This window comes from Cyprinus carpio, chromosome B24, assembly GCF_018340385.1.
Source record: "Cyprinus carpio isolate SPL01 chromosome B24, ASM1834038v1, whole genome shotgun sequence".
NCBI lineage: Eukaryota > Metazoa > Chordata > Actinopteri > Cypriniformes > Cyprinidae > Cyprinus > Cyprinus carpio.
In genome coordinates, this window is record NC_056620.1 from 1,517,936 (window position 1) to 1,528,175 (window position 10,240).

The following is a 10,240-nucleotide window of genomic DNA, read 5'->3' on the forward strand; positions in this document are numbered from 1 at the left end:
TCACTGGAGGAAGTGTTATTATGGATTATAGACTCTATGTATTTGAGTTAAAAACATCTTAATGCTGGATGTGTTTCTCATTCTGACGGCACCCATTCACTGCAGAGCATCCATTGCTGAGACACTGATGCAGTGCTACATTTCTACAAACCTGATGAAGAAACACACTCATCCTGATCTGAGATGACCTGAAGGTGAACACATTATCAGCAAACTTTCATTTTTATTTTTAGTTTTAGTTTTACTTTATAATTAGTATTTGTCTTTGAGAAGTTAGTTTTGTTTTTTATGAGAAAGAAATAGGGACAGATGTTTTGTTCCATGTTGTGATGAACATCCAAGTGTAACGGATTATTAGAGCAGGAACCTTGTTCTATCCATCAGTTTTGGATTGGATCTTTTATAAATGTGGTTATTGTATTAAAAAACGAGTGTGTAGTCAATTGTAAGAAAGGGGCACTTTTAAGTCGAAAAGTCTGTAATTAAAGTTGGAGTTATGACATTTTGATTAAAAGTTATTAGCTCCAAATACTAAAACTAAAAAAAAAAGAAAGAAAAGAAAGAAACATACATGGATGAATCATTCACAATATTTATGCTGACTTTGAAAAAATAAAAATGTAAGTGCAGTAAAACTGAAGTGAAGCTGGTTTCTCCACAGAAACACTCTGCTGCGGCTGACATCACTTCCTCCCTGTCAGAGGACCAGGTTCCCGAGGCCTTCCTGGTGATGGTGCTGATCCAGTTTGGGACGATGGTGGTGGACCGTGCGCTGTACCTGAGGAAGACGTGATGGGGAAGGTCATCTTCCAGGTCATCCTGGTCTTCGGCATTCACTTCTGGATGTTCTTCATTCTCCCCCGGAGTCACCGAGAGGTAAATGATGAATGATATCATTATTGAACACGTTTAAGAAGCCGGAGGTTCATCTAACGAGTGACTGGGTTTGATTTCCTAGGCGTTTCATTCAGAACACAGTTGCTCAGCTCTGGTACTTTGTGAAGTGCATCTACTTCGGTCTGTCGGCGTATCAGATCCGCTGCGGTTACCCCACACGCGTGCTGGGCAACTTCCTGACCAAGAGCTATAATTACCTCAATCTCTTCCTCTTCCAAGGGTAAGACCTTCAGCTGGACTCATTACAGTCTGTTCTGACATTTACAACATATTAAAGCCATTCTTCATGTGGATGACCACAAATGTATTCAATTCTACACTGTGAGTATTGTAATACTTCTATTCATCAAGGACGCATTAAATTGATCAAAAGTGACAGTAAAGACATTTATAATCTTACAAAAGGTTTCTATTAAAAAAAACTGAAGACACTGAAGACTGGAGTAATGATGCTGAAAATACAGCTGCACATCACAGAAATAAATTACACTTTAACACATATTCACATAGAAAACATATTTTACATTGCAAAAAATATTTTACTGCATTTCTGATCAAATAAATGCAGCCTAGATGAGCAGAAGGGACTTCTTTCTTTTAAAAACGTGTATATATAAAATGCTCAAAATGATATAGTTCGGCTAGTTTTTTAATGAAATTCATTGAACATTCCTACATGATAATAGTTAAACAGTTATTGTCACGACAATATTTGTCATTAAATAACGTTTGGTCATCAAAATGATTGACATTTTATTTATTTGTTTATTTATCTATTTTATTTATAATTTTTTTAGATTAGAATTCTTAGAAAAAAAAAATAAAAAAATTAAATTACAAAAAAAGTCATAAGCCAGCTAAGGCCATGCGTTAACAGTGATTTTACCACGGTTAAGAGGGTTTTAGGCACTGCTTCGTATCATGTTTACTAACCCTTTATCATCATCACTGTAACGCCAGCCTCTTATAACTTTATGCCAAAGAATGCCTGGATTTGTATTGTTTAAAAGCACATAATGTGTCCCTGCAGCACAGAAGCAGTCATCAGTAGCACAGGTATATTTGTAGAAATAGACAACAATACATTGTATGGCTCAAAATTATACATTTCTCTTTTAATGACAAAAATCATGAGGATATTAAGTAAAGATCATGTTCCATGAAGATATTTTGTACATTTCCTACCGTAAATATATCAAAACATTTTTATTAGTAATATGCATTGCTAAGAACTTCATTTGAACAACTGAATATTTAGATTTTTCTCAATATTTAGATTTTTTTGCACCCTCAGATTCCAGATTTTCAAATATTGTCCTCCTAACAAACCGTACATCAATGGAGATTATATAGCTTTCAGATGATGCATAAATCTCCAAAATTGACCCTTATGACCACACCACACTTTGTTTCTGGAGTGTCAGAAGCTCCTCAGTCCTGACCGAGTCTCATGTTTCTGAATGATGCTCAGGTTCCGGTTGGTGCCGTTCCTGACGGAGCTGCGGGCGGTGATGGACTGGGTCTGGACCGACACCACCTCAGTCTGTCCAGCTGGATCTGCGTGGAGGACATCTACGCTCACATCTTCGTGCTGAAGTGCTGGAGGGAGTCGGAGAAAGTGAGAGGACCTCCAGCCAGAGCTTGTCAGAGCAGCGTTCAGAACCAGGACTCACGGAGGTGTGTTTGTGTTCTTTCAGAGGTATTCCAGCCTCGAGGACAGAAGAAGAAGAAGGTGGTGAAGTACGGGATGGGGGGGATGATCGTGATGCTGCTCATCTGTATCGTCTGGTTTCCTCTGCTCTTCATGTCTCTGGTCAAGTCTGTGGCTGGAGTGGTCAACAAACCGCTGGACGTGTCTGTCACCATCACGCTGGGCGGCTTTCAGGTGTGTGCTCTTAGAGACATGAAGTCCACTCAAATCACGGGAAAATTAAAACAACAACAAAAAGTCATTACTTTAAATCATGGAAGCCCATTTCCGCCACAGAAGTCATTTAAAGCAGTTGCCTCTTTGGTTTATTTCTGTGTATTCTGTGGCGTAAACAGGCTTTAAAAAACCTTAAACTTATTTTGTCAGCTAGTTGCAAAGGCTCATTTTATAAAAACTATATAGACATGCTATGAATAATAATAATAATAATAATAATAATGATCATGATAATACTAATAATATAATATATACAGAAACAGTGCTAGGTAGATAACGTACAAATTGTAGTTGGTTACTAATTACAGATTACATGAGATTACTGTCACATATTAATGCAAACAATGTTCCTCATTTTAGGTAATGTATACTTTTTAAGATTAATTTTAATCTCACTTGTTTTAAACTTACAATTAAACATACCATATTATTATTATAATAAAAGCAAAGAGAAAGAAAATATATTGTATCATATAAATGCATTGTAACAACATCATAAAATGCATTAAACATTACATTACACAAAACGGAAACAAATAATTTTAACACTTTTGGGATTTACCTGCATGTAAATGTGACCATTAATCGACAAATGTGAAACAAATGTGTTGTTCAGTTATTGAAACATTAACTTATTTCAAGTAAATATTTGATCTCAGAGGGGGTTTGGCTGACAAAACTTTTGAGAATGAAAACAGCAAAGTCTTCGACGTCTGAATTATTTTTGTCCAGAATCCAGATTTAGTGAAGGTCACTGGATGTGATGAAGACATCGTGTATAATATATCACCAGTGTATTGTAACTTGCTGATTTATTTGTTTTATACATGATCTGATAGCTTGAGAAGTGCTATATTCACCCAAATTCAGAAGCATGGTTTGCAAGTATATTTACATGATATTTACACGGCCATTCTATATTCTGAATTTATTGATGTAAGGTTTGTTAGGATAATATTTGAGAATCTGGAATCTGAGGGTGCAAAAAAAAATCATCTTTAAAGTTGTTCAAATGAAGTTCTTAGCAATGCATATTACTAATCAGAAATTAAGTTTTGATATTTTTACAGTAGGACATTTACAGAATATCTTCATGGGACATGATCTTTACTTAATATCCTAATGATTTTTGGCATAAAAAAAAATGTATAATTTTGACCCGTACAATGTATTGTTGTCTATTGCTACAAATATACCCCAGAGACTTAAGACTGCTTTTGTGATGTCTGTGTGTTGTCTGTGCTTTCTAGCCCATCTTCACGATGAGTGCGCAGCAGAATCAGCTGAAGGACGTCACTGACAGAGATTTCATCAGCTTCCTGAACTCATACAGACACAGTTCTGTAAGTCACTCTCAGTGCGATGGTTTGGAGAAGCATGCTGTTCTAGAAACGCCTCTCTTTAGTCGTCGTGTAATGTGTCAAGTGCAGTTCCATCTGTTTCCCAGAGTGCACTGCAGTTCTTGGAGGTGTACACGGCGGAGGACGTGACTGTGGCAGAGCTGGAAGGAAGCTCCAACTCTCTGTGGACCATCAGCCCCCCCAGCAGGAAGAACCTGATGGACGTCCTGAGCAAAGAGGACCAGTTTTCCGGTCACCATGTCCTGGAGCATCCAGAGGTACAGATGCAGTGCATCAGCGGGGGCCTCCTTTATAAAACTCATCCTGAAAAGCTACGAAAAATCTAGGAAGAGTGTATGCATGAAATTTGTCAGATTTATAAAACCATGTGTACACCAGAACCTGTGCAAAAATCCCTTTATAAACCCCAGTCACTGACTCCTCCCTGAAATCACCATATATGGAGCTGACAATGCATGCACAACTTCATCTGCATATCATTTACATGCGTATACTGTAATGTATCTCTGTGATGCGCAGCTGTATTTTCAGCATCATTACTCCAGTCTTCAGTGTCACATGATCTTCAGAAATCATTCTAATATGATGATTTGCAGCTCAAGGAACATTTCTGATTATTATCAATGTTGAAAACAGTTGTGCTGCACAATATTTTTGAGGAAACTGTGATGCATTTTACTTTTCAGGATTCACAGATGAACAGAAAGTTCAAAAGAATAGCATTTATTTGAAATCTTTCGTAACATTAGAAACGTCTTTACTGGCACTTTTTTTATATTTTTTGTGTATTTTTTGTGTATAAGTGTTTTTTTTAATATTATTATAAACAAATATTAATCTTACTTTTTGAACCATAGTGTACAGTAGAATACCATGATCCCACCATGTCCAAAAAAAATCATGGCAGTGGTCATTTATTCTAGTGCAGTTCTCAGATGCATTGCAGTTTCATCTTTAAACACTAAATATATCCCATAATACTTCTCTCTTGTGCAGGAATCTGAGTCTGGGAGCGAAGGCTGAGTTTGCGATGGACAAACACATCACATATCTGGACATGAACACTAGACAGGAGCTGATAGCGTTACTCAATGGAACCAGAAATAAACCTGTGTAACTACAAATTCAACATATAAATCATGCATTTCATACTTAAATCAGTGCTTCTATTTATGGTCCATTTTCTCATTCACAGAGTCATAGAGCAAGTGTTTCCCTGCTTTATCCGAGCGCCGAGTGACTCAAACGCCAAGCCAGTCGATCAGCTTTATACAGGTAATGCACAATCAGCGTGATTCTCTCCATGAATACTGACGTCACCTGTAACTCACACCAATCACGATCCCTCCGTGCCAGATGAGGGGTATAAGAGGCATCCAGCTGGACTTGGAGAGGTCTCCCACCGGCAGTGAGGACATTCAGTTGAGGAATTCAGGAGTGGTGGATTGTGGACCAGCCGTCGGGGGCAGCGAAGATCCAGATGAGAGCCGAGTCGAAGCTGGAGAAGAAGAGAGAAGCTGGACTGCAGCTGTACGTCTTCAGTGATAAAGTCAGTCCTCCCAGCCTGGGCTTCCTGGCAGGTTATGGGTGAGTCACGGGATACCGTCCCAGACATCTCTGAGCATGCAGTCATCACCAATTTCACTTTTTGATTTTTTTTTTTTAAATGACAGATTTTGTGGTTGCATCACATTGGCCATTTAATGCAATGTTAGATGTGCAGTTGTCATGCATCACAAAAAAGAAAAAAATAATGTAGAAAACGTGTCGGACTTTCAAAAGACTCAAAAATGATTATAGTTATTAAAAGTAAGAACAAAGACAAATGACAAACAACAGGTAGGAAGAGTATTCAGGTACAAAATAGTACAGCAATGAATCAAACGTAAAATAAAGCATTGCATAGTCTTCACTGTATAATTTAAATCTAGATGAATCCTTATTATAGCTACTAAAGTGATCATTAGGCTGCTGTCACTTTAAGACCTATCGCACAGCTGTCTACATTCACTTGCAGCCTACGCTTTTTGTGAATACTCGCCAAGACAGACATTTTTACACAAGTGTGTGTGTGTGTGTGTGAGAGACAGTTGGCTTTCTCCATACACGCCTCAGTCAGCGCATTGTTTTGTTGCAGCTTGACTTTTGTACAAGAAGCATTGCATTTTCTCATTCATGCATGTTTATTAGTGGTCGACCGATATATTGCCAAGGCAATGAAAACCTACTTTTTCGAACTCCTCGTAGACCATTCGTCCAATTTTCACCAAATTCGAGTCCATGGCCGCAAAAACTTTGAGTGTCGATAGTCAAATTAGTTCTCATTTAACACATCAACGAATTTGATGGCATGATGCTTAATTGCATCTGAGACCACGCCACATCAATTCAGAAATTAGACCTATTGGTCAAAAATGATAAACCATTATATCAGATCACTAGTGATTTATGATCTCATAATGTATTTAATTACTCATTTTTGTTGGTGCGATGTGTCCTGCCATGCTTAGGTCCTCATTAAGCCTTGGTCGCTTAAAGGATAATTCACTTCCAGAATAAAAATGACCTGACAATCGACCCCATGTCATCCAAGATGTTAATTTCTTTGTGACTGAAGAAAGAAAGACGAAGTTTTTTGAGGAAAACATTCCAGGATTTTTCTCCATATTGTGGACTTAAGTGGTGGCCAACGATTTGAGCGTTCAGAATGCAGCTTCAAAGAGCTCTACGTGATCCCAGCCGAGGAATAAGGGTCTCATCTTATGAAACGATCTGTAATTTTCTGGAATAATTTATTTATTTTTTTCACTTTTTACCACAAATGCTGGGCTAGCTCTAGCTCTGCGATGTGCATGCATTACGTAATCATGTTGGAAAGGTCACGCACATTGGTGCATCTTTGTACTTCAGCTAAAAACTTGATTGTGTAGAGCCCTATGAAGCTGTATTTTGGACTTTCACATCACTGGCCACCACTGAAGTCCACTATATGGAGAAAAATCCTGCAATGTTTTCCTCAAAAAAAAAAAAAAGTAATTCCTTTGCAGCTGAAGAAAGACAGACATGAATATCTTGGATGACATGGTGGTGAGTAAATGAATTGCTGCTGGTTGATTTTGTGTTGTGTTCTGAATCGTGCCTGCTGTGTCTCTTGCAGTATCATGGGCCTCTACGCCTCCGTGGTGCTGGTGATCGGGAAGTTCGTCCGCGAGTTCTTCAGCGGCATCTCGCACTCCATCATGTTCGAAGAGCTTCCGTGCGTCGACCGCATCCTCAAACTGTGCACCGACATCTTCCTGGTGCGGGAAACCGGCGAGCTGGAGCTGGAGGAGGACCTGTACGCCAAACTCATCTTCCTTTACCGCTCGCCGGAGACCATAATCAAGTGGACGAGGGAGAAGACCAAATGAGCCTGCTGGGATTGACGGAAAAACCCAACGATCCCAAACAAGGATGCTGCTTCTCGCATGAAGGCGGCGTTAAGAGACAAACTCGTCACGAGAGGTCCGACTGCCAAAACCAAGAGCCCTACAGGTGAACCAGCTGTGCCAAAGAGCCCTGATTCAGAAGCTGACTCCACCAGTGGGATCTTTAATGAGCTCTAGCGCCACCTGTCTGTCGGGAGATTGGTGAGTCGCGCATTGTGCAATACACTGTCCTGGTAGCAGGCCGTAAACTTGAACAAAGAAAGGAGACGGCGACTGAACACTAGCCACTTTTTTTCTTCAGAGAAAACTGGACCCCAGAAGTGCCTGGGTTTCTAAGACTACGTAAGATTGAACTCATGACCTATCCCAGGGTTCTCAGGAAGAGTATCCGCTCTTCAGGATCCCACGTCGATGTGATTCTGGATTAATATCATGAGCATAAAGCACATTCTGGAAACCAACTATTGCCTTATTTGTCCGTCTACCTGTTGCACTTTTAGTTTTCGTTACATGCGTTTCAATGACCATTTTGTATGCATTAAAAAGTCTACAGAAAATCGGATCTTAAATATGCAAAAATCACAGATTCTCTTTATTCAGTGGTGTTGGGAAACCATGCAAATCCAGAATTAACAGAGCTTGTTCCCTGCAATTTCAAAACACACTTTCTCCATTAAAAACCAAGAATAAAACTAAGATTGTGTTTCTCGTGTTCAGATAATCTTAAGGCATTTCATGCATTTCATGCTGCTTCGTTTTCTGCTGATGTTTCACTAAGTTGAGTGGAATAAGTTTAACAATATTGAAGATACAAACACAATGTACAGTAAATACATTCCCTCTTTTGGTAAGGCAGGCACTGTTATTTAATTTCCAGCATGTAGAACATATGTAGTATAATTTAAACCGCTGACTTGTGTAGTATTCCAGCACTACTCACAATGTTTGAAATACTGCACATATGAAGACCGAGCTCCTGATTCACACACAGAAGCTCCCACTGAACTGTGAAGCTGTCGGTCAGGTTTGGGCTTTCTGAAGCTTGTTTCCACCATGCAATTAAAAAAAAAAAAAAAGTTGTGATTACCTGTTTTTTTTTTTTTTATCTCACAATTTCGACTTGTTTTTTTCTTCTTCTTGCAATTCTAATCTCTTTTAGTTTTTATTTAAATTCTGTGTTTCATGGAATTCTGAGTTTAAATCGCAATTCTTAATTTTTTCCCTTCATAATTCTACATTTTACATCTCGCAATTCTGCTATTCTTTTTTGTATTTTCAAAGGCAATTGCACAATTCAGACACTTTTTTTTTCGTGCAATTGCAAGCTTATACCTCGAGCTTCAGACTTTTCTTCTCAGAATCGCAATTTTACATTTATATCTCTCAATTTTGAAATTACGTCTCAATTCCACGTCTTGCAAGTCTTCGTTTACATAGAAAAAAGAGCTGAATTACCTTTATGTATTTGTGTTATCCCATGGCAGAAACAAGCTTTGCCTGAAAACACTTGAGAAAACCAGTTTACATTTTAACATGATTTTTGAAGGCAAACCTAAATAAATATGCATACTCGAGAGAGGAGGACGTTGCATAACATGTGAGGCCTAACATAAAGAAGCTTTTCTTCTCCAGATGACGTTCCCTCTTTAACAGTTCTGAAAGCTTCTTGAAACACAAACCCCTCCAGCACAGGAATATAATGTTTAGGATCATGCTTGCTCCTTCATGGAGGAGTCTGAAGCAGCAGATGAGGAATGTGTTTGGTAGAGCTTTAACAGAGGCCTCCAGCGTACTCATCCTCGTCTTCCTCCGGCGGCGCGGCTCCAGCATCTCCACTGGCAGCGGCAGCGGCCTTCTTCTTCCCTCCTCCAGGCACCCTCAGGCTGATGGCAAGCTTTGCATACTGAAGAACAGGCGAGACGACAGTGTGCTCAATGCTGAATAAAAACCAGCTTCTGTCAGAGAGTTTTGCATTGATTTCATGTTCAGTATTCAGCGTGCACTCTGCCCTGATGACCGACTGAAGCATGTGAACTTAACTAGCTAATATGAAATATGACTGACGTCTTATGGATACATAAGATACATAAGGGCTGAAATGATCACTTAGGACTGACATTACAGGGGGACTGAAATTAAATAAACTACTGGAGACGAGGAGAAACAGACTTTCTCTACACTACTGTAATATGCAAATGCTTTGATGTCAAACCTACCAAACTCTTGAAAGGGTGAGTGAAACTAATAGGAGAAAATGAAAAGATTAGAAAGACTGAACTAAACGCAGATTTGTGCCACATTACACCATTCATATTCAATGCACTCTAGTGCATGCACAGATGCATGCTGGGAGACTCACGTCGTTGTCCATGTATCTGAGCAGCGGTGAAGTGCAGACGCGAGACACCTGCTCCTCATCCTGCTCATCGTAACCCTGCAGAAGCTGCTCCATGGCCACGCAGTCCTCGCTCCCGCTGAATCCTGGGATACTGTAGCTCTCCCGCACACACTTCTCCGCCGCCACGTAGTCTCCTCTGTGCAGATGCACCAGCACTTGTGCGATGGGTTTTCTGAGCACAAACGGGACACGGTCACGTGTGGTAATGCAGCGGTCACAGCTCAGTAAT

The 10,240-nt window shown here is 39.5% G+C and overlaps 3 protein-coding genes across 3 annotated transcripts in view; 2 read left to right on the forward strand and 1 right to left on the reverse strand.

Moving 5' to 3' along the window:
* The first annotated feature begins 2,347 nt into the window (after positions 1 to 2,347).
* On the forward strand, positions 2,348 to 5,302 carry LOC122142191 (piezo-type mechanosensitive ion channel component 2-like). Its single transcript, XM_042751888.1, has 4 exons — positions 2,348 to 2,782; positions 4,075 to 4,167; positions 4,272 to 4,453; positions 5,182 to 5,302. The coding sequence occupies exons 1-4, from the start codon at positions 2,348 to 2,350 to the stop codon at positions 5,300 to 5,302; spliced, it is 831 nt and encodes a 276-aa protein (XP_042607822.1).
* Positions 5,303 to 5,655: 353 nt separating this feature from the next.
* LOC122142205 (piezo-type mechanosensitive ion channel component 2-like) lies at positions 5,656 to 7,814 on the forward strand. Its single transcript, XM_042751957.1, has 2 exons — positions 5,656 to 5,772; positions 7,343 to 7,814. Exons 1-2 carry the CDS (start codon positions 5,666 to 5,668, stop codon positions 7,593 to 7,595), a joined length of 360 nt encoding a protein of 119 aa, XP_042607891.1. The 5' UTR covers positions 5,656 to 5,665; the 3' UTR covers positions 7,596 to 7,814.
* A 363-nt stretch (positions 7,815 to 8,177) lies between these two features.
* The window catches only part of LOC109050157 (gamma-soluble NSF attachment protein-like), a 9,522-nt gene continuing 7,459 nt past the window's right edge, over positions 8,178 to 10,240 (reverse strand). The window contains exons 10-11 of the mRNA XM_042751958.1: positions 9,973 to 10,183; positions 8,178 to 9,516 (exon numbers count right to left, since the gene is read on the reverse strand). Of these exons, the coding sequence (XP_042607892.1) occupies positions 9,385 to 9,516; positions 9,973 to 10,183 (343 nt within the window). The 3' untranslated portion in view covers positions 8,178 to 9,384. The remainder of the gene's footprint in view (positions 9,517 to 9,972; positions 10,184 to 10,240) is intronic.

Excerpts from the sequence above, each read along its gene's own strand:
- LOC122142191 (XM_042751888.1), top strand. The coding sequence starts at position 2,348 with ATGTTTCTGAATGATGCTCAGGTTCCGGTTGGTGCCGTTCCTGACGGA. Across the intron at positions 2,783-4,074 it reads TCACGCTGGGCGGCTTTCAG|CCCATCTTCACGATGAGTGC; the intron begins GTGTGTGCTCTT and ends TGTGCTTTCTAG. Across the intron at positions 4,454-5,181 it reads CATCCAGAGGTACAGATGCA|GAATCTGAGTCTGGGAGCGA; the intron begins GTGCATCAGCGG and ends TCTCTTGTGCAG.
- LOC122142205 (XM_042751957.1), top strand. The coding sequence starts at position 5,666 with ATGAGAGCCGAGTCGAAGCTGGAGAAGAAGAGAGAAGCTGGACTGCAG. Across the intron at positions 5,773-7,342 it reads GGCTTCCTGGCAGGTTATGG|TATCATGGGCCTCTACGCCT; the intron begins GTGAGTCACGGG and ends TGTCTCTTGCAG.